Raw genomic sequence first — 24,762 nt, 5'->3', positions numbered from 1 at the left:
TACTAAGCTTCGAATCCATTTCGTACTGCTGCTCTCGCACAAAATCGTAGGTCCTTCAGCAAAGCACAGAGATTTGGGACTAATCACTGACTCTAAAACAAGATTGAGATTAGTTGGTCATACAAGAAAGGTATGCAGAGACCACTAGGACCTAAGTGTCACGGAGAATCGTGTTTTGTTAGTGTAAGGGTTAAGTCCAAGGTTTGGTTTGGTTTGGTCAACGTTTAGGCACCACAACGACGTTCAGAAATACGAACTCCAATACTATCGAGACGAAATTATTGACTTCCATTTGCTTGTCCTGGACATCCAGCAGCAATATAACCAAAACCTACAGGCAAATCACGCGAAAATGAAGACGAATTCCGACACCACGTTGGGAATAAGACAAACTCTCATAACAATCGCGAATTCAACGCGAATTATCCGGAGATCAATGTACAATCACTTTCCAAGGCAAAATCAGCAACGCGCGTGAAAACGCGTGACAGTTTCTAAAAGGCAGCCGCTCGCGCGCACAGCCTGCTACGATCCTCTTTAGTTACTCAGGCCTAAATAGTTACAAAACATTTATACGATGCTTTAAAAGTTTTAAAAATCATTTATTGAATATTATTTAACTTCTAAGCTTTATTAATGTACCAATTTCTCTTCTTCTTCTTTCAGAAAATGTTCTCAGCTTGAACCGCCAGCGTCAACCTGTCCTCAGCCACCATAGATCAACACCCCAGCCTCCGCCATTCGACGCACCGCCTTGACGAACCTAAGCGATTCACCCTGTCCCCCGGACGGTTCCCGTTGCGCTTCGGCACCGTGTCGCAGGCGCACGAGACGACAGTCAACCCGGAGGACCATACCCGCCTACCGCCGCCATCGCCGCCACCTCCACAGAAACCGACCGAAAATGTGATAGTGCCACAAACGGCGAGCTTCAGCCAGCAGATCGCAAACTACTTCCTCCGCATCCGCCGCCGAACGACGCAAGTTGTCCACCATCAAGATAGCGCCCCTGAGCATTCCCTGTCCCCGGACGGTTCCCACTCCAATACTAGTTCCGCCAACGCACCCGCCGCCATGGCCGCCACGGATGGCCAGATCATACTGGCTGCGTCCCGCTTCGGCGATACGCAACCAGTCTATCTGAAAGATTTCGCCAAAACCGATCTCCCGGCCGTCGGGAAGATCGTCAAAGGCCAGTATTACAACCTGGGCGTGCCAACTCTCTCCAATCCTTCTCTGCAGAGTACGGCCCTGTTTTTGAACGCAGGCAGGAAGTACCAAATCCTAGCGCAACCCATCAAAATCAAAGAAGGCCGGAAGAGTAGTAACGTTGGTCCCAAAGTCCTCATCCCCGAGACCTACCCGGGCTACTTTGAACTCCTCAGCGAAGATGGCCGGTCGACGCGTTGCATCGAGAGCGTCCTGGAGCTGTCCAAGCGGCGCAACTTCCGGGTATTGGTCCGCGAGACGGTCCGCTGCAATCACAACAGTAAGTCGCTGCACGCCGGCGAAATTCTCACCACGATCTCAGACAACGGCAAGTATCTGCAGTGCAAGACGTCCAAGGACGAAGTCGTCAATTTGCCATTAGAAGCCAAAGCCAAATTCTCACCTATTGCTAAAGAGGATAGTATTAGCGGTGTACATACAGTCAACAATCTGTTGCAGAAACGAATGCCAGTAACTGTTAGGTAAGTTGTTATGGGTGTTTCAAGCATATCTAGGGTTGATTCAGTTATTTAATTCAACATCGTTGAGGAGGTAGATATAGAAATTTCTCGGGCTGAGGACCACTCAAAAGGGTATCTGTTACTCCTTCAGATACGCGTTAGGGGCTGTTCATAAACCACGTAGACCATCATTTGGTCATCTCAGACCCCCCTTCCCCTCGTAGACTTTTGTCCATACAAAAAATTTAAAATTTATATGAAGCGTAGACTTTGGCCAGACTCCCCTCCTCTCCCCCCAAAAAGTCTACGTGGTTTATGAACGACCCCTCACCTCATTCGTGTTACGTGTTACTTCCTTTCATTGTACCTGTCGCGACCCACCGTTTGGGAAACCATGCTGTAGACCATTGCAGGTTTTGGGTCATAGATGTATTAACTCATCATTTGGCTTTGTCTGTCTTGTTTTCTGACCTTTACAGATTAGTCCACGGAACGGCACCCAAAGGGCTTAAGCAACCGTTTGTCCCGGAGCTGCGCCTACTGGGGTGCGTCGAAGTGGACCGGATATTTGCGTTGCCCCTTCAGAAGGATATGGATCTGATTTCGGTCCCACTGAATGCCAAGATAAAGATCCAAAAGGCGAAAAACATGGACCAGCTAGATCACTTTATCGAATATTCCCGCTTCTTGGATAAGGCGCAACGCCTCCTGGTGGACGCCCGAGATCGGTTGCAGATCATCGACCTAAAACTTGGTGAGAAAGATAAAAAAGAAACCACCAAACAAACAAGCAACCGAAAAGTGGCTTCGACCCTATCGGGCCTAACGGCCAATGGGTATTTGTTGAAGAAAAGCAGCAGCTGTGATTCGAATCGGTATTCACCGCCCCTGACCACGGGTAGTCAGAATGGTTCCGTCGCCGATGAGTACGACGAAATCGACCAAATCTACGACTACGTTCGAGGCCTAGCACCGTTACCGAAGAACCTCAACAAGTTCGAAGCGATCGTGGAACCGACGTCGACCTCGAACAACAGCTACATTCCCGTGGCCACGCACCAGCATAACCTCAAAACAGTCGAGAACATGAAATCCACCAGCAATAGCATCAACAACAACAACAACAGCAACACCTACAGCAGTCACTACGATACCGGCAACTATTCCAACATTATCAAACACCCGAACGGAAGCAGTAGCATCGTGAACGGAAACAGTCTGGAATCGGCCAAGCACAGCGCCGCCGCGATCAACGCAATCAACAACAACCATATCATCGTGCACAAGGAGGAACACAAACCGATTCCCCCGCCAATCGAAACGATCCCCGGCAAGAAGCTGCCGGAGAAACGCCAGCGACCTACTTTGCCAAAGTTGTACTTCAAGAACAACCTGGGCGGAGGCGGAGGAGGAGGAGTACATCATCATCACCACCACCAGAAGAGTCCCACGTCGCACGTTGCGGCCGTTAGTCCCATGGGTGGAGGTCCACCTCCGACGCCGGGACATCTACCGCTGAACGGGTTGGGCAGCACGCCGAAGGAAATTGTGATAGAACCGCAGAGCCCGTTGTTCCATATTAGGTGAGTTCAGTTGAATTCAAAAATTATTTGGGATACAAATTTACTTCGTCATATGCGTTAATTTCCGTCATATTAGACTTCTACTTTGTCATATAAAACTTACCTTTACCAGTTTGGCTCATTCATTCATCAAAATTTCACGTTTCAATTTCACTTTACTTACGACTTCAAATTTTTTCTCGTTTTGCGTATGCCGAAGGCAACCGCACCACAGCAGTATCTAGCCGAATTGTTCTTTATCACCGTTCAATTTTCACTTCACTAGATTCACTTATTCACCAGACCTTCAATTAACACCCCACAAAACCTCTGTGGCACTTCAAAGTTGGTTTTCACAACGTTGGCAAAGTGTGCGTGGATTTTCTTTCGATATTCTAAAGCTACATCCATCGCCATTTTAATGTTTTTCGTCCAATCGTTCTTTGAACACATGACTTGATTTAGATTGCGAAGAGTTTGACCGACTTTTCGAATAATCACCTATGGTCTAATAATTATTTTTGACCATCCAATGTACCATAGTGTCACGTCGACGATGTGCTGGGAATTGAATTTAAGTTGTGCCCGAAATAGACGTAGACATGACGGAAACAGAATTCGATGGACAATTATTCAATCTTATTATTTTAAGGAAATTGTAGTTTTGGAGTTTTTCGGCTACGCAGTCTTTAATAAGCTAACGACGTTTGTTGTTATCCCAACGTTTCGACGCTTGGTAGCCGAAAAACTCTAAATTAACCCTACAGTCGTTCAATTACCAGAAAATTGTAGTTTTCTACAATGTTTTTTGTTTCATGGAAGATAATTTATAAATTAGCAATTGAAACAAAATTGGCCATGAGTCGTTAGGCGAAGAATAAAATCGATCATTATCGATCACCATAGACGGAAATCAGATGAAAACCCTAATTCATATCCGCCCAGCATTTTAGCATCTGGAAAAACAATAACGTGCGGAGATGATTGGTCAGCCAAATTGTTAACGAACATGTCTAAACAAATATTTTCCCCGTAATGCTGAAAGTTCTTTCTAGGAACATGTGGTTTCGTAGAGACGTTAAAAAGTCATCCGGATAATTATTCAGTAGGGTGGCCCACACTTATATGAAAAACAAAAATTTTGAAAAATGCCAAGTCTTACCTCCTAAATCAGTTGTTCTGGAATCCCAGAAGCTACGTTCAAAATTTGAGCAAAATCGGTTGAGCCTAAGGGGGCGCTCAAAACGCTTGAAGTTTGTATGGGAAAACTTGGCCAAATGTATGCAGAAATTTTAAGTTTTCGAATTTTGCCGCTAGGTGGCGCTGTAAGCGTTCAATAATCAAACCCTTTGGTATTATTGTAGGTGACTGTATGCCAAACAACTTTGTCAAAGACCGCGAATTGATCCGACGACTGTGAAAAAAGTTATACCCTAGGCAAAGTCAGGCAAAGTAATGAGATTTCGTTATTGATATTATTCCTTTACATGTATTGGAAAATAACAATAAAGTTTATCCTCACTTTACCTAGGGTATAAATTTTTTCACAGACGTTGGATCATTTTGCGGTCTTGCCAAAGTTATTTGGCATATACTCACCTACAATAATACCAAAGGGTTTGATTATTGAACGCTTACAGCGCCACCTAGCAAAATTCGAAGACTTAAAATTTCTGTATACATTTGGCCAAGTTTTCCCATACAAACTTCAAGTGTTTTGAGCGCCCCCTTAGGCTCAATAGATTTTGCTCAAATTTTGAACGTAGCTTCTGGGGGTCCAAAACAACTGATTTAGGAGATAAGACTTGGCATTTTTCGAAATTTTAGTTTTTCATATAAGTACACTGATAAAATACTTTCGTAAAAGCTCAACGAATATGCTTCGTAAAACCAGTTTTCGTAAATTGAAAGCAATTTGCGTAAAATGTACGGTCCATTCGTACCACCACGATGAAACAGTACAAATGGAGTTGTATCATGTACGAAATCACGAATCCGACAGACGCCAAGCTTGCTCATTCGTAGATTATAGTTTTTTACTAACCATGCGTAAAAAGAAAATTTCGCTTCGTAGAATGCATCAAAGCTTTGCAGTCATCACTGATGTTTGAGGGGAGCGCAGAGACAACAAAGCAACCTGTTTTCATGTGCATATGACGGTGCGTGTGCGAGAAGAGGAAAGGAAGCATGCTCTCAGTTGGAAGTAAAAGTTATTTATAAATTCAATCAGAGTAGAAAGCGTTCTGGTTGTTTCCGAACGGTTTCAACAAGCGCCTACAGATTGATGTCTAGCATTGGTAGGTATCAATCAGAAGATACGTGTTCGGAGCCTGTGAAAACCAAGCTGATATACGCGTGCCATTTTTTTTTTCAACATGATCTATGTCGATCCGACAAAAAAAGAGACAGAAAAAATCTGTGTTATTGTGTCGGAGTGATCTTATTTACGAAACTAACTCAGACACACTATGAATCTTTTCGTTGTAGAAAACAACGAATGGCATTCGTAAACCAGACGAGCGATTTCGTACAATGCAACAAAATATGTTTTCAGTGTATGGGCCACCTTATTATTCAGCCAAGGGCTGAAAGTCTCTATAATAAAGATAAATCAATTCGTTACAAAGATTTTATTCCAGCAATTACGTCAGAATAACTTTCCAGGGTTCCGAGTCATTTGGCCGAACGCCATTTGGCCGAATGCCGTTTGACCGAAAAATGAATGATGAACTTAAGTGAACATGCCACTGCTCCCCATCCCAGTTTAACCTGAAAGAACAGCCTTTGATTCAAAGAAGGAAAAATCTTTGATAAAATATTGGAAATTTCAACGCCAACTAATCCCTGAATATCAGAATTAGAAAGAATAGCCTATGATTTAAAGAAGGAAATACTTCTGATGTTCATATTGGCAGTAAGAATGTCAAAAACTTTCTCTCAATTATTTTGATCATGAATCGGCCAAACGGCATTCGGCTAAACGACCCTTTCGGCCAGATGACATTCGGACAAATGGCGTTCAGCCAAACGACATTCGGCCAAACGGCATTCTGCCAAATGGCCGGACACCCTTTACCTCTTGGAATGCCTTCCAGGATTTCTCACAGGATTCCTTTCGTATTTTTTCTCGTCATTTATCTTGGTATTCCTTTTTAAATACCTTGCAGAGATTTTTCCGGATTCCTATCAACAATTCAGCATTTTTTCCGAAATTCGAACAATCCTTTCTGGGATTCTTCCTTGTGTATCTTCTGGACTTCCTGAATTCCGACTGATTAAACCTGAAGTTTTACACGGAAATTCTACAGAATTTCTTCCAGAGGTTTTTCTGGTATTGCGCCCAGAATCTCTTGGGATTCCTGCTACGTTTTAGCCAGACATTGTTGTGGGGTTTCTACCATTGGCGTAGCTAGAGGGGGGGGCCTGGGGGTTTTGTTTGGAAATATAATACCATGAATATGAACCAGAATTATATAAATAACAATGCTTTGTACGACTTCTTTTTTAAATCGCCGAGAAATTTAATATTAAGTTTTCGAAGAAATTCTTTGATGCGTATTCCAAGGAATCTCTGAAATTTCTTGCAGCATTACTGCAAAACATTGTTAAATGCATCCTTGTTGAATTCAAGTATCATGTGAAAAACAAATCTGTTAGAATTTAAAATGGAATTCAGTAAAAGTTTTAAGACACCTAGAGAAAATAGATGTTATTTCATATAAGCTTGAGCCATCCTTTCCTACATTCCAAAATCTCATCTCAAAACATAATCTTATAGAAATGTCAATTGACGTATTCCCGGAAGATTTTTTGAAGATATTCTCGTAAAAGCCTTGAAGCTATCACTAGAGGAAACCCTTGAGGTGTCCTTGTAAGAATTTCTGCAGGGAATGCATGGAGAAAATCTTGGAGATGTTTCCGAAGAAAAATCCTAGAATTCACCTGGACAATTCCTGGGAGAATGCCTCCAAAGAAATCTTCTCTAGGTGAATTCCTGAAGGATTACCTGGAGAAATGTTTGAAAGCGCTATTAGCATGTAAGTACTTACACTCCCGTTCAAAAGTTTGGAGTCACCCCCTCAAAAGCATGTCATTTTTTTAGGCCCATATCTCCGCCAATTTGCGTCCGATTTTAAAACCCAAGGTTTCATTCAAAAGATAATAAGTCAAAGAAACTTTGAACATTGAAACTTTGAGCATGACCCCAAACTTTTGGCCGATGACATCAAGGATTAATTTACTTAATAACTTTTTTCTAGATTTTTTAGCTAAGTTCTGTAAAAAGCAGTTAAAAGCTAATAGAAAATGGGTCATATTACCGCTCTCATCTTAAAATTTGGTCGACTAAACTTCCAGCGACACTGCCGTAAGTTTATATTCATTTTTTAGAAAATTTGGCAACTTTGGGTTAAGTTTACATACAACATATTTTGAAAAAGTTTCTTTTAAATCATGTTCATAGTTTCTTTGACTTATTATCTTTTGAATGAAACCTAGGGTTTTGAAATCGGACGCAAATTGGCGGAGATATGGGCCTAAAAAATGACATGTTTTTGAGGGGGTGACCCCAAACTTTCTAACGGGAGTGTATATGTTTAAAGTAAGCCCCAGTGTGTAAGAATCAGAGGACGACTTCATGAAGAAACTACTTTGCAGGAACTGTAGGGGGCTTTCTTGAACAAATACATGGACAAATTCCTGAATAAATCTGTGGATGAACTCCTTAAATATTTCTCGGAGATTATTATTATCTTTATTATCGAGACTTTCAGCCGATAGCTGGTGCATCTCCGATTTCTCGGAGATGATTTTGAAAGAATACCTGAATGACTTCTTGGAGAATTTACTGGCTCCTGTACCCCTCTAAAACTATATAAATGAATTACAATACAAATCGCTGAATCAATTCCTCTTGAAATCCTAAAAGTAATTAAACAAATCTGGACAAATTCCTGGTGGAATCCCAGGAGAAAATCCTGGAGGAATATCTGAAGGAATAATTGGAGGATTTCTTGGAGGCATCCCAGGAGAAATTCCTGGACGAATGCCTGGAACAATCCCTGGGTAAACTCTTTGAATAAATTCCTGATGGAATATTTAGAGGAATTCTGCGAGGGACCTCTAGAAGATTTTCCTAGATGAATTCCTATAGAAATCTTGTACCGACTTTTCGAACCCTCTAAGCAGAATACTCTCTTCGAATGAGTGTAATCAGTTATTGTATTATCCATGATAAATACCTGGATGAATCTCTGGAAGAATTTCAGGAGAAATTCCTGGAGGACTTCTTGGAGAAATTCCGGTATGAATTCCTGGAGGAAATCTTGAAGGAATCCCTGGATGAATTCCTGGAGGATTACCTAGAGGAATTTTAAGAGAACTCCCTGGAGAAATTTCAGAAGAAACCTTTTGAAGAATTCCTGGAGGAAACCTTAGAGAAATTTCTAGAGAAACTCTTGGAATAATCCTTGGGGGAATTCTTGGAAAATCCCTGGAGGAATGCAGGAAGCCCTGTAGAAAATGTGGGAGTTATTCCAGGAATACAGGAGGAATTTCTGGGGGTATTTCCGAAGGAACCTCTGGTGGATTTCCTGGAGAAATTCCTGGTAGTAATTTCTGAAAACAATTCAGGAGGAACTCTTGGATCAATTTCTGGATAAATTTCTAGAGAAATTATTAAAAAATCCCTGGGAGAATTCTTGAAAAAAAAAACCCTGGAGCAATTTCTGGCGGAATCCCAGAAGGAATGCCTGGAGAAATCCCTAGAGGAGTTCTTGGGGAAATTCCGTGGAATTATCTCTGGAAGAATTCCTGGAGTAATCCCTGAATTAATTCCTGAAGGAATCTCTAGACGAATCTCTGGAGATATTTCTGAAGAAATACATAGAGAATTTTCTAGAGAAATTCCCGTCGGTAATATTTAAAATACACAACGAGAGGCCGTCGCATCCTGGACGAAACAGAGGGATTTCAGAGGAAACCTCAGTACTGAAGAAATCGCTGAAATTCCTGAGAAAATCCTGAAATCCGGGATTAATTCCTGAAGGAGCTTCTCTGGTGAAACTCCTGGAGGATACCTCGAAGAGCACAAACTTGTTAAGATAACCCAGGGCAAATCCCCGAAGAAATGTCTGGGTGAATTCTTGAAGAAATCTCTTGAGAAATCCATGATCCATGAAAAAAAATCTTGGAGGAATTGTTCATACTCATATAGTTTACGAAACTAGGAACAAACCTAAAACAGTCATTTTGATTCCTCAAAACTGCAATGCCGATTTGCATATTCACATATCGGGCACCCATCCCGATTAATAGTTATTTCAAGTCAGGCCCCCCTGGGCCCCCTCCAATGATTTCTACCGGGATTTATACAGAGATCTCCACATATGTTTCTCCAAGGATATATCGCAAACAGGCTTGGAAAATGCCAGCGTCAACCCGACTCGTCACGTGATTTTTACAGAAGTGCCTCTCTCAATGTCATCGAATTGGGAGACGATGACCAAGAGAGTCTAACAATATTCGCTCATTTTTCGGTCATGACGGAGCGTGACATGGTTGTAAATAAGGCAATTACTAGCACATCGACGGATTTTGTTACTGTTTGAATCCTTTAAATCATGAATATATGTCTTCTCTATCAATTAAATACAACTACTAACCTAAATTTGCTTGGACCAGATGAAAATTTTAATTTCAAAACAATATGGAAGTTTGCGTCATGATGCTTGATTATTGCGAAATGACATGACGAAGAGCGCGAGTGCTCGCCTTCTAGCTCGCTTCATTCTGTGACGATGAAAAGGCCTACTTGTTCATGGTCACAACCAATAGCAGCACTGATCGCAAATGTTGTCGCGGAGTTTCTCTCAGGATTCCTGTTAGCACTGTTAACCAAGGATGGAAGAAAATCACTTCTAGTGACAAATGATGCAGGATACGAACAATCCAAGATTGCCTTTGCTCTTGCAGTAGCATGATGCCGACACCCTCGCCTCGTGCTTGTATCATGGGATCATAGGCAATCAAAGTATCTGATGCACGCTTTATCATGGGATCACACGTTATCAGATCATGTTACAAGTCGCGATAAATATTATTCATCACGATTTAAACCTGGATGTAAAACTCTCATGGACCAATAAACAGAATTCATGATGAAAAACAATACATTCATTGGCATATCTTGATATTAGAGCAACAAGAATGCACAAAAAGTGAATGATTTTCGGTATTTATCATTTCGCCTTCATGATAACGATCGCATCACGGCCGCACATGCCTCGCGATTCAATTTTCGCGGAGCGTGGTTTGTTATAATGCTTGACGACAACGTTCTATCGTTGTTGCTATGATCGCGCTATGTGCTTCAACCGCGACACATTCGGAATCTTATCATGATCACTAGATTTCCATCCTTAAGGTCCCATTAGACATGGCAAATATTTGGCCAAACAAGCCTAACAAGTGACCAACAGAACGTAAATCATAGCAACCTTGGACGAATGTCGGTCTTCAATGGCAAATATTTGTCATAATGACAAACAGTCTAATGGCACCTTTACTGTTAACACAGAATACAGACAGGTTTTTAAACTCCCGCGAACTACCAAGGGTTCAAAAAAAAGTCAGAAGTCCAACTTTGACAAGGCATTTCTCGGCCGTTTTTCAACTTCAAAACTTTTTTTTTGCAATGGAACCGGACAGGTTTCAAGAACAACGTCCATTTTAAAGATTTGAAAATAGATGCATTTACACTGAAAGACGGCTTGCGGACCATGGTAGAATTGAAAACATTAATCTGTTGAGATGAAACGAAACTCAGTCTGCACAAATTTAGTGACGTTGTGTATTTAAAATGACCCTCCAGAATAGTAAATTCAACCGCAAGTCGTCTTTCAGTGTACGCAAAGTTGTTAAGCAAAATATACTTCCTAGTTTTTTTGCACACTGATCAATAAAATAAAATTTGTAGCGATAACATATGGTTTTTTCGACTCTAAAACATACTTACAGCCGTAGTGAACATGTTTAAGCAAAATTAATGATTTTTCAGTATACTGATAATTTAACTTACTGAAAAAATGCTAAAAACCCTATTTTAACATAAATAAGCACTAAATCAAAATTCAAAGCGATGACATATAGTTTTTTTGGTCTAAAATTGTTCGTAGCATTGTACCGGACATTTTTGATGAACAATGAAAATATGCCCATTACACTCTTATTTTGTTTTACCCGAAAAACTACAAACAATCCATATTTTTACACAACGTAGTCAACAAAGCTCAACTTAAAACAATAGCATGTTGTTTTTTAGCCTTGAATTGTTCGTATCACTTTGGGGACTCACTTGAAGAGTAATAGTGATGTTTTTGTTACACTCAAATATTGATTCACTTAAAAACCAACAAAAGTACCACATTTCCACACAAAATGGTTAACAAATGAAAATGGATTGAAGTTTTTTGGCTTGAAATTATCCGTGAAAGAGTACTGGACATATTTGATGAACAATAGTGATGTTTTCATGACACTCTCAATTTATTTTACTCAAAAAGTTACAAAAATATAATAATTTTCAAGATCTATTGGAAAAGCTAGAAAGGTAGTTTGGAAGAAATCCAGAGAAAAGCTGGGACATCTCGGAAAACAAAATCTGGGAGAAATCCTGGCAGGAAATTTAATGAGGAACCCAAAAAACCTCTAAGAGAAATCCTGGGAGGGTAACCAAGAAAAAACATCGGAAACTCTTCAGAATAAATGCCTGAAAGAACTTCTGCAAGAACCTCGCATTAATCCTGAGAGAAACTTTAGAAAAGCTATCCCGGAAAACCATTTAAAGAAAATCATGAAGAAACTTTGGATAAGATTACGAACGATCTTCGGGAGGAGTCCAGTGAGAAACTTGTTAAAACCTCCGAAAAAAAAAACCCGGCCGGTGCCCAAACAGAAACCCCGTGAAAACTCCTGCAGAAATTCTGTAAGAATCCCAAGAACAACTCTCAGAAATTCCGAAAGAACACCGAAAAAAATCTCGTTGAAAGTATTCATCGAAATAGCCATAATATTAAATCAGTGTCACCATTTTTTTTTTTCAAAATTATTGATATGCTATCGTGATTTCCAATTTTCAATTGGGTTTTCATCTAAATCTCTCCCACCAGCACAGATAACAGACATCCAGTTTTTAAAACTGTACTAGCAATTTAACGGTCAGGTGACCTGTGCAATTATGGATTGGACTTCCTAGATGTTTTTTTCCTGATTTTTAGAGTGTTTGTATGTAATTTATTATTACATAAGTGACCCGATTTTGTCAGCCCCTTTGCGGAACACATTTTTTGCTCCTCTAAAAAATTTAAACAGATATTCATACTTTTTATCCCTCTATGTTCTGCCTTTCAGCAGTAGTATGATAATGATCTTAAATGAATTGGTCAATATTTGACCGTTAGATAATGAGAGCAACCAGTTCGTCGCCAAATGGGACTGACAAAATCGGGTCCGTACTGTATTAGAAATTTGCGGTAGGATTGCCAAATCAATTTCTTGCAATTAACTCAAAAGAATTCTAGAAAAAATCTAGCAAAAAAAGGTACTTGGAGGATTTCAGCTATTGTGGCGTTAGCACTAAATTGGTTTCCGAAAAAACTTCATTGACTTCCGCTGCCTTTCCTATGCGTTAAACATTATGTCGGAAGTAGTGCGCTGTGTAGAAAATCAGATTTACTGTACAGCGCACTACTTCCGACGTTATGTTTAACGCATAGGAAAGGCAGCGGAAGTCAATGAAGTTTTTTTGGGAATTCAATTTAGTGATAAACGCACAATATTTCGTGGGATTTCTAGGGTGAAAACTTAGGCATTTTACCTTCAAACTTTCACAAATTTTGGCCTATCTTCCAAAGGAATTGCAGTCAGAACTACGGTAGGATCGAAGACTGATAAGATTGCGGTTCAGCATAATGGTAGTAGGAACTCAGAATGAACTCCTAGAGCTATTCATTCCGAAACTGCTGAAGAGATACTCCCTGATAAATTGTTGGAGAAACTTCTCAAGAATGCCTTGAGGAATAAGATAAAAATTTCGCAGAAGAATTCCAACTCCTGGAGGAATCCCAGAAAAAGATCTTTGAGGAATCCAATAAGATTTTCAGAGCAATCTCAAATGGATTTACCGGATGAAAATCCGAGAACGAATTCCTTGAGAAATCCCGGAAGAAATTCATGGAGAAATCCCCGAATTAGTTCTTGGAGGAATCCTAGAAGAATACTTTGGAGGATTCATGCTAGAGTTTCTTGGAGCAATCCCGGAAGGTTTTTCTGTATGAATCCCTGAGTAAATACCAGTAGAAATTTCAGAAGAAACTCCTGGAGCAATCACTGCAACAACAACAGAAAAAATTTCGTAGCGGAATCTCGAAATGAATCGCAGAAGGAGCTCCTAATGTTATCTCAAATGAAAATTCTGGAGAAAACCACGCATTCCTCCAGATTCTCAAGGAGTTTATTTTGGCATCCTCCTACAATTCTTTCAGGAGTTCCGTCTGGATTTGCTCCAGGGTTTCATTCTGAGATCAACTAGGAATTTCATCTGGGATCTCTCCATATGTTTTAGGTTTTTTCCAGGTTTTTTTTTCTGAATTTCCATCAACAGTTTCTTCTGTGATTCCTTCCGAGATCCCAGTAGAAATTTCTTTCGGAAAACTTTCAGGAATTCCATACGAAATCTTTGCAGGAGTTTGATCTGGAATTTCTCCAGATCCAGGTGGAGGCGCCTTTCTTTACATGCGGTGAACCATAGAAAAGTTTGCTTCATTGGTCCATTCCTTGGTATATTCCTTCTGGTATTCCAATCGAACTTCCTGCAAAATTATCCATTGATTCTTCCAGAAATTTTTGCAGTTATTCATCCTAAATTTTCTCCCGGAATCTCTACGCGTAACCCAAGTAACATTCTAGAAATAGACTAGAAGAGGTAAAACAATTAAAAGTATTATATTTTATGACGGTTCTCAAAACCTCTAGAAGACTTTGATCATCAAAATGTTTTTTGGGCACGGATATCTCCCGGGATTCCTCAAGTTATTCTTCCAGATTTCTCCAGGAGTTTGTGAAGAGATTCATCCAAAGATTCGACCTAATATTTATTCCGGAATTCCTTCTAGGGTTTTCTTTTTTTCTCAGATTTCTTTTTTCAAACTGTCTTCAGGTATTCTTCCTGGTACTCACCCAAAGATTTCCCAGAGACTCTCCAAAACCTTTTTACCAAGTTTCATCCAAGGATTTCACCAGAGGCTCTTTCAAGGAATGAACTCCAGTATTTCCGGAATTATTTCTGGATTGTAGGATATGTACAAGGAATCAACTTGGGATTCTTCTAGCGATTTCTTCCGGAACTTCTACAGTGATTCCTTGCAATAATCATTCCAGGGTTTCATTGAGGATTTTTTAGAGTGTCGCGAGAGTTTACTCAATGAAGTGTTCCCAATATTCACTCCTTTACTTCTTGTGAAATTCCTCCAAAGATGCTGTATGGATTTCTTTCAGCTTTTGATTCCTCTTTGTGTTCCTCCAGAGGTTGCTGCCAGAATGTTCCTACAGATTCCTACCGGGTTATGTCAGTTTCTTCCTAAATTCCTCATAAGACTCATCTCGGACTTCCTCCATGGATTCTTCCAGGAATTCTTTCAGAGGTTTCTCCGGAGATTCCACCCAGAAATGTCCCTGGGGTCTCTGCAGACACTGCTCTAGAGATTCCTCCAGATATTTTACTGGGATTCCTCCAAAGATTTCTTCCTGAGTTCCTCCACCGATTCCTCCGGTAATTTCTAATGGAATTCATCCCAAGATACCTGATGAGAATCACTCCGGGAATTCAACATTCCGTAATAATTTCCATAGTTTGGTCATGGTTTTTTGGACTGTCTCCAGGGGTCTCCATTACCTCCAAAGTTATTTAAAGCATTACCTGTCAAGATTCCTCCCGGAATGTTACCAAGGAATTACCTACGGAATGCTCCCTATATTAATTCCTGAAGTTCTTTTGAATCTCCTCCAGGGATCCCATAAGAGATTTCTCTCGGATTTCTCCCGAGATTCCTCTCAGGATTTCTCCTCGAACTCGTACCGTTTTTTTTTTTTTCAGAAATTTTACCCGAGCTCCTGCCCCTTATTCTTCCCGAAATTCTTCTCGAAATCTCAATAGGAAAAGGAATTATCTCCAGTGGTTCCTCCAGGGATTTCTGATATATCTCATGTATGTTCCACCCTATATTTACTCCGAAATTGATAGTAAATACGACGGAATCTGATCGGAATATATCAATAATAAGGTATTTGGGATGTTACCATGTCAATCCAAAATACCGTGTTACCAGTTTTATTTTTCTGTTACATGTTCGATTTTAGCTTGTGAATATTCTAGTTTTAATGTGCATTTATAGGGTTCTTCTATCACTCAGGAGGAATATAGCCCTAGCAGCCAGAGAGGTTGCATACCATTAGGTCATTTCTGGCGATAAATAACAACAAGACAGGCTCCTAGCACGGACGTCAAAATGCAGCCGTCTTGCATTTAAACCCGATTCGGAATGGCCCATTAGGATTAGTTTTCCTAGACAAAATTAAGCTATGAACACAGAACAAAGACTGTTAACAAGAATGCAATCAGACAAACAAAACACAATTCCAGGATTGACTGATGGACCAAAACCAATAAATGAAACCTGGTCATCCTGTGATCGTAAATAGTTATTCCTTTGAGAACAAACGGACACTTTTATGTTTTGTGTTGTAAATGTGAATTCGTGAAGTTGTATTTTAATGTGCATTTGTAATGTTCTATTGAATTTCCGTAATGGAAAGTAGTATAGAGCATTTATAGGGTTCTATTATTGTTTGTTTGTGAAGTGGCTCCCAACATGGGTCGATAATTGTTCTATTTTTTAGCTAATAACCGTCATTGTACCTGGTACTTTTAGACCAAAGCCTTTAATAAATTTTTATCATCCTTTTCAGATACAAAAGCCTCAGCTCGCTGCAGCTGGCGCAGGACTCCCATCCCCCGACACCGATCTCACCGTCGCCGAAGGGCGGCATCAGCAGCAGCACTCAGGACAAGAACCACATGCTCTCCAAGTCGGCCAGTACCGGACGCGAGGGAACACTGGACTCGTCGCGCAGTGGAGGCAGAACGTCCGGCGACTCCAAACTGCCGGAGAAGAAAACCCGCCGTCTTAGTCGACCGCGGAGTTTGTCCAACCTGGTGTGGGACCTCCGTCCGCACAAGTCGGAAAAATCCAAGAAGAAACTCTACCTGCACCAGTTCGATCGGCAACAGGGGACGCTGTATTTGTAAGAAGAGGGAATTTTCCTTATGTTGGAAACGGTATGTTTGCTGAGGTTGGAAGTTTGAGAATAAATGGGATTAACGGTCTGATTGTTTTGATTTCAGTTAAAAAGATTTCGTCATAACCGTTTTAGTCAACCGCAGAAAGAGTTTAGGCGACGTATATGAAACATCTGTAAGACAACTATTAAACACGATTTGCTGCATTCCGGAAGCTCCTCTCCTCGTACAACGGCGGCTGCATTTGAGAAGAATACATTTAAAAGCAAAATAACTACAAAAAAAAAACAGTTAACTAGATGGCTTTAGCAAAACAGAAGAAAATGTTGATTACGAGTCATAAACAAGTGTTATAACAGATTATCTACAACTCTTGAAACAATATGTACTGTTACATACTAATGTGTTCGATGTTTGAAATTAGTCTCTCTGGCGTCACACACTATCACACGCTTACCTCTAACTTAGTTCGACGTTACAATGAATGAAATTTAACAAAGAAGAAGAAGAACACGAGGAAGTAGAGACGAATTTTGCGTTTGATCATTTAGCGGATTGGTGACGAAAAAGAATCAATCCGACAGACCATTAAATGCGAAATTCGCTTCTGGTGCATGTTCTTGATTACTAAAACTGCATCTTGAAACCCAAATACATCACACTTACACTGACCAGTCGGTAAACCGAAGGAGATTAATTACAAACACTGCTATCCAATTACCAAGACGGCAAGAGCAGCACAGGAAAAAGGCATTATGTTTGCGAGGATGCGAAGAGAGAAAACGTGGATATTTAATTAGTTGAAGGAACGATGGAAAATGAATCGAGAATCTTAGTTTTACTTTCGCCATTCGTCGATAAGGCTGTGGTAATTATTATTACTTTAAAGAAAGACGTACTGCTTATCCTTAATCTATTCCAGAAGAGAAAACACGAACATTCGTATATATTCAGTGTAAGTTTCGTTAAGGTGAAAAAGACACACTTTTTTAAGTTATGTTTTTACGGATTAATTTTCAAACGGTCAAACTCATTATACCACTTTTGAAAAGTTCAAGTTCTTTTGCTTTTCCGATGTCGAAATTGTCGAAATGGTTGGCTTAGGTTTCATCTCTCGTTTCAGTCACCTTCAATCCCCACACGAACCACCAACATGACTAAATAAATACTAAACAACGCTCAAATTTATTTAGTTTATCGTTGTTGCACAACCTTTACATCCAATTTCCCCTCAAAATCTTAAAGAAATATCCCATTTCCATTCCTCATATTCACTACCATTTCGCAATGCGGGAATAGCAACTGAAATTTTAACTTTTCGAACAAAATCCATCTTTATTACTCTTACGGCGGCAACTTTTCGCCCTCGAATACAGTCCCAACTATTCCAGTTCATGATATACACTACTTAACAAATCTATAGTTTGTAGCATCATTTTACGACACTTTCGTACAGAGCCAACTGTGCGTTCTGTGGTATGTTATATAGATGTTTTTTTTTGTTTGAATGAAAACAGCTAACAATCAGTCAGAATTTGCCGTGTTTTTCAATTTTCTCCCCATAAACTCCCTTCATGTGGAGGGGACGAATGTTCCCCAAAAACGAAGAATTCCAAATTCGTTCAATTCTGTTTGTATATTGTTTCCTTGTTCTGGCCACAGCTGCTCCATTTTAACTGCACACACACTAAAAACTACAAAACTAAAAACACGCTGTTATCAGAAAGAGGTGAGAAAATCTAGTTCTTAAAAAAAATCATTCATCGGCTAATATGCAAACAATGAGAAGCCTATTGGAAGAATAATATTTTATCGAGAATGAGATGAGGAAAATAAATATGAAAAATGAAAATAATAAATGAATAAGGTGCAATAATTTACTTTCTAACAAGATCCGAACGCCCGTAATCTTCATATTTGAGCTTGCAATAGGGCATGATCGGTGAAGTACTAGATTTGTAGTAATGAGCTGATTTTTTGTATGGTGAGAAGGTAAATTCTCTGTTTCTGCCATAAAATTATGCGAAAAGTGTGGATATTATGATTCCTAGCGTTATGCAACGCTGTTTGAGCAATACTTTGTTGTTTAAGTTGTAAGAAATGGAGAAAACAACAACACGGTTACCCAAAGTTTTGCTCAAACAGCATCAAATTAGACACAGAGACACGTACACCGTCTTCAGCCAAAGGCTGTACAGACTGAACGAAACTTAACATTAGATAACGGACAGGACATACATAATGAGCACCAGTGGATACGAGGAAAAACCATTTCTTGCGAAAAATGTCATCACTCGGAGGGAGAATCGAACCCTTACCCCATGGCATGGTACGAATATACGCTAGATGACGCTAACAAACACGGCAACGAGGCTCCACAAAGGGCCATTTCATTGCAAAAACATTGGAGAATTGATGTAGCACTAAGCTTTCACAACCAAATAATTGCTAGGGACGAACTCACCAATTCATATACAACATTCCTCTATTGCTGCATTGCTAGTTACAGCCCATGTAACATTTTGATGACCAATCAGACTTGTAGAGGTTTTAAGAACCGTCAGAAAATCTTATACCCTTTATTTTGGATTTATAGGGGTTCTAAGAGGTTTGATTGAAAGTTTTTACTAGGGATGCCGAACGAAAGGGAAGACTGAAGAGACTTGAACCCTAAGAGGGCTTGTTCCCTGTTTTCTCGGAATCTAGACTACTTTTAAGCGAAAGATTTAATTTCAGCTGCTAGTGCTTAAGATTTTGAAATGCATTGTTTTAAGGTTGATTGTAAAATTTCTAACCTTCTCTTAATAATGATGTAACCAACAAAATGGTTAAAGGGAAGGCTTTGATACGGAGGACGGGAGCGATAATAAAACACATGCTGTTCAGTCAGCTGTTACTATACAACAGTTCAAAAATCACTCATCTATATTTCTTCATACTCGCTTACAAACATCTGCTTACTCTACCACTCACTCTCTTGAACTTTTTTTTTTCTTGAATTTTTTTTTCTCGAGAATTTCATAGGGTCTTGTACCATTTGGGCAGGTGTACCTATTTTGGGCACTTGCCGCTATAACTAATTGAATTTCAAACCGATTGATTTGAGTTTTTGTATAGAGTTAGATACTGTACGTGCCTAAATCTACACAAAAATTCAAATCAATCCGTTTGAAATTGACTTAGTTATAGCGGCAAGTGCCCAAAACAGGTACACCTGCCCTTGCACCATTTGTTTCGAATTTCCATTAAAAACTGTTTTGAAAGCATTGTATTTAGTTTGTTGTATTTTAAACGTTATATTTTTTGAGATATTTAGACATTCATCTGTTTATTTCTTCCAACCTGTTTCACATGTTTTATTAGGAATTCATTCAGTTTTTTATATCACTTTTCAACACAACTTCAATAGCTTTTTTAACAGCATACTTCCTAAAGTTTATAACTATCCTGGAGTCCCCTAAGAAGCCTCACATGATCCATTCTTATATTTCCGTGAAAAGTTCATTCAGTTTTGTGCGTACCACAGGTAGTAGTTAATTGCAAAAGCAATTGAGATTGGTAGGGGCTGTTTTTCGAATTAGTTGCTCTAATAACAAAGTCTATCTTATCAACCTTAACTTTCATCAACTTATGTTGATTCGGGGTTCGGGGGGCACGGACTATGGAAAGAACGCTTGGAATAGCCAATAAATTATTTAAAAAACATAACTAAGACAAACAACTTGTACCCATACAGCTAGATTTTCACAGGAACCATATTTATTGTTGAGATCAAGTTTTAAAATGCAATGCTCAAGATTTTTTGATATGGTTGATTTGGTTGAAAATATATTTGGAAGATAACTTGAGACATAGTGAGAATGCTGATGGATTTAATAAAACTTCTACAGAAATTGTGATTTTTTTTTAAATTTACACAAAGCTTCCTATTTTTATTTATTATTTTTTAAGATTAAATTGGGAAAAATTTAGAATAATATCTTAAAGCCTGTATCCGCAATAATCGGGACACAGAAGTACGGCTGCAGCTCTGTAATGAATCGGTAAAATTGGCCAAATAATTGACTGGGAACTCTTTGGTGTATGTTTGTTATCTGTGCCAAATTTCATAAAAATCGATGCATTACTTTTAATCGTGGATAAAAATCAAACAGACGTGGTTGAAAGCATTTTGTACAATCATGGCCAATTTTCATTCGCTTAGTAGATGGTTCTTTTACACTACAGTTAAAAGTTCTGTGATGATAGTTATGAAATTTTGTTAACAGTTATGATACTTATAGAGACACTTTCTTGCAAAATTTCATCCACTTTTATCAATTGGTTTGAAAGCTACTGGTGTTGATAGGGGTAAGTGTTAGTGAATTTTTTTCGTGTTTTTCATGTGCGATGTTTGCCTATGCATAACTTTTGTATTTCTCTGCCAACTTTCATGAAATTTTCACAGAAGGTAGTTGATTATGTGTATATTATGTCTGCAAAATTGGATGACTGTTGGTGTAGTACTTTCAATAGTACAATCGAAACAAAAAAGGGTGCTGACTAATTGCTGTCTGAGGGGCTAAAATCACGTTTAGTTCCAATTCATGTTTCGGCTATAAAATTTTTGATAGTGCATTGATTTTTTTGAAATTTTGCCTATGTAACAAATTTAGATTAAGAGGTTTGTGTTCAAAATTTCAGCCATTTCCTTTGCTAAATTTAGAAGTTACAGCGCTGACAAGCAAAACTAGGGGCTGTACAAAATTCAATGGCACATAGTCTACTCTTTCATTGCTACAACAAAAAGTACTGCACCGATTCACATGGAATTTTGTGGGTGAAATTAACACATCTTAAGATGTTATGAGTCCGAATTTGAGCAATTTTAATGTATCTATTATAGAGTTACAGCTGTATTTATGTGTCCCGATTATTGCGGATACAGGCTTTAAAACGGGTATGAATTCCCAGGAAAAACTATTGTAAACATTCAAAAGAAAGTCTGAACAAATCTGGAAAAATGCTACAACAGCAAAAACATGATAACTGTGGGGTGTGAAAATATGTGTGTTTCTGAGATACAGTGCATTAGTTTGAATCTTGTTAAAAACACCATACCATTCCTTCCAGCCTTTGGCCAATTTGGCGCCCCTTTGAGGCTGGCGCCCTTGGCGGGGGCCAACCTGGCCAACCCCACGGTACGGCTCTGCACACACATACCATAAATTACATTTACGCCGTGGAGAGTTGCATTTGCTGCCTTCCATTGACCTTGCTACGCTAGTACATTGTTCTACAAAGTTTCAGGTAAAACACAAATGAAAAAGTGTTCCGTGCTTCATAACAAGAATATGATGTAACTGAAGTGAATTAACAGCAAGTGAATTTGACTGATTGCAAATGAATGATCCCATCCGTGTTTACCACTATATTAAATTTAAAACTTATTACATATTTTCCTGCAAAAGGTAGCAAGAAGACATTCCAGTACAAGATTTGATTCCAGATCAAAATTTGATGTACTTTTTTGTGTTCGGTAGAGGCATCAGTTTTGGCCAGTCGGGTGTTTTGATCATAGTGCGTTATTCAGCCTGTTGCGATCTATACCAGCAAAAAATGTTTTACTGCTTGATTCTAATACCAACCTATAATATGGTGATTAACGCTGTGAAAACCATAGAAAAAAAATATTAATTTTGTAATTCCTCCACAGAGTCCTGTAGAGCCGTCCTAGGATTTCTCCTGGAATTCATCAAAATATTCAACTCAAAATCCCTACAAGTATTATTCTATTTAAGGATTTCTCCAGGAATTCATTTCGAGGTACTTTCACAATTCTTTCAGGAATTCTTTTCAGGATTCTTTCCAGGATTCCTTCATTGATTTCTGAAGGTATTCTTTTTGGAATTTGTTCACACATATCTCATGGGTTTCATCAGGGTTTCCTCCCAAAGTTTCTTCATTGATTTTTCAGGGGTTTCTCTCGCCATTTTCTCGGGATTCCTTCAACGATTTCCCCCGGCATTGTTTGCGGGATTCTTTCCGGGATTCATCCGTTTCTCATTCCAGAATTTCCTTTAGGGATTTCCCTGCGATCATTTTAAAGATTGCTCCAGGATTTGGTCAAGGATTTTTCCAGTATTTTTTGTGGAATTCCGTTGGGAATTATTCCCAAGAGTCTTTCCACCCGGGATTCCTTCATTGATTCTTTTTAGAATTTGGGATTCTATTAGAGATTTCCTTCCGGATTCCTGGCGGGATTCTTTAACGGATCATTCCTAATTGTAGTGTATTAACACGAACCGTCCCGACTTTCTGGCATGTTACGTCATACTAAATTATACAACACCAATACTGGTAAAGATACCAGATGTTCCTACCTTATATAGAAGACCTTGATTGATACATTGACAGGTAGCGAAAGGTAGAGAGAGAGGAGATTAGTCAGTGACAGACGGGCGCGGAGGTGAATACAACACTAATAATGAATTAAAGATTCTTCCAGAACTCTTTCTGGATTTTTCTCCTGGACTTCCTTTCGTGATTTCTTCATTGCTTTCTCCCAGGTTTTCTGCCACATTTTATACGTTTCACAATACAGGTATGTTCCGTTTTTGTCACTATCCGTTTTAATCACTATCCGTTTTTGTCACTATCCGATTTCGTCAACATTTCATTCCGTTTTTGTCAACACTAAATTTTTTGCCAAATTTGTTCCCTCGTACACAAGTTATTTAAAGCTTAACATTAATCTTGAGCTAATGCATCGATGAATGAAATTGAAACAACTACCAATGATGACATAGAAGACGTATACGCCACAGTAGCTTTCAACACATTTCAAAATCAGCTATAAATAATGATAATTCATGCTTTCTTGAAATTATGCGATGTGCTGAATTCTTCTCTCCTGGTCGCTATTTCTTTCCGACGGGGCTCAAACTTCTACCAAAGATCTCAGTCATCCTTGATACCCTGTCCAAATTTTCCAGATCGAAACAGCTATATTTACTAGCCCAACAGGAGATAACCATAGAATTTTATCCGAGATTTCATCTTTCGTTTGCTCCAAAAACGCAATTTTGATTTTCCTCAGTAATTCTTGCTAGCGATTCTTGTATACCTCCTGATTCCTTAATGGATTTCTTCTGAGAAATCGTCAGGAAATAATTCAGAAGCTCCTTTAGGTGAATTAGGAGTAAAATCTTTCAGAAATAAGTTTCTCAAAGAAAGAGGAGTCTATGTAGGATCTTGGAAACGATTTCTCCAGCAACTCCTGAAGGATTCTAAGAAGAAACAAAAGATTCCCAAAAAATCCTGCAGAAATCCCATTAATTCTGGAAGTATTCCTCGAGGAACAATTGGACGGTTTCTTGAAAGAATTATACAGGATTCCTAGAAGGAATTTCTCAAGGAATCCCACAAGGAACTTCTGGAGGTTTCACAGGAATAACTCCCCGGAGATTTCTATACAGAACTTCATCCCTGAAGAAACTTCTGCGGGATTTTAGGTAAGAATTCCTGGAAGATTACTAGACTTCTTACTTACTTCTGGGAGATTCCCAGAAAACACAGTAAGAGATCGGGGATAATTATTATTGCAATATTATTTTTATTAACGAGATTTTCAGCCAAAGGCTGGTTCATCTAGTAATCATGAGGAAATAACCAAGATGAAAGATATAGAATCGTATTGGAAAATCTCTGAAAGTTCCAGTAGGTGTAGATGTTTCTACTGTGCATAAATACCAAAACAAAGTCAAAAATATCATAAGAAAATCTTTAAAGAATCCAAGATAGAACTTCTGATGAAATTCTAGAAAAAAAAACTGTTGAAGGAATCCCAGAAAGAACCCCTGGAGAAATATCAGAAAAAAAACCCTGGAAGGATTTCAGACAGCCGTCTTGGAAGAATTCCCGTAGGAAATTTTGAAGAAACGGAGAAACTCCTATCTTTCAAAAGTAAAATCTTGGTGAATCTCCAAAACAACCCTTGGATACATTGATGAACTACGACCTAGGTTAAATCCCTGAATGATTTTCTTAGCCCAGCTTGTACGTTAGGGCCATTCAAGACCCAAATCGTATACAACGTCAGCGAGCTGTTCCCAACATAATGCATAAGTATGGTTAATAAATTTTAATTCCTGGTGGAATATTTGAAGGGATCCCCAAACAAACTCCAGGAGAAATT

The 24,762-nt window shown here is 39.1% G+C and overlaps 1 protein-coding gene across 1 annotated transcript; it reads left to right on the top strand.

Moving 5' to 3' along the window:
* Positions 1-691: 691 nt before the first annotated feature.
* On the top strand, positions 692-17,391 carry LOC109409697 (uncharacterized). The gene is made up of 4 exons (XM_019683172.3): positions 692-1,691; positions 2,150-3,253; positions 16,256-16,625; positions 16,692-17,391. Exons 1-3 carry the CDS (start codon positions 1,075-1,077, stop codon positions 16,593-16,595), a joined length of 2,061 nt encoding a protein of 686 aa, XP_019538717.2. The 5' UTR covers positions 692-1,074; the 3' UTR covers positions 16,596-16,625; positions 16,692-17,391.
* The last annotated feature ends 7,371 nt before the right edge of the window (positions 17,392-24,762 follow it).

The sequence above is a fragment of the Aedes albopictus genome, chromosome 2 (genome assembly GCF_035046485.1).
Source record: "Aedes albopictus strain Foshan chromosome 2, AalbF5, whole genome shotgun sequence".
NCBI lineage: Eukaryota > Metazoa > Arthropoda > Insecta > Diptera > Culicidae > Aedes > Aedes albopictus.
The sequence above is the reverse complement of the archived record's forward strand: the minus strand, read 5'-3'. Positions and strand labels throughout refer to the sequence as shown.

Coding starts and splice junctions, on each gene's coding strand:
- LOC109409697 (XM_019683172.3), top strand. CDS start 1,075: ATGGCCGCCACGGATGGCCAGATCATACTGGCTGCGTCCCGCTTCGGC. Junction 1,692..2,149: donor CGAATGCCAGTAACTGTTAG/GTAAGTTGTTAT, acceptor TGACCTTTACAG/ATTAGTCCACGGAACGGCAC. Junction 3,254..16,255: donor AGCCCGTTGTTCCATATTAG/GTGAGTTCAGTT, acceptor CATCCTTTTCAG/ATACAAAAGCCTCAGCTCGC.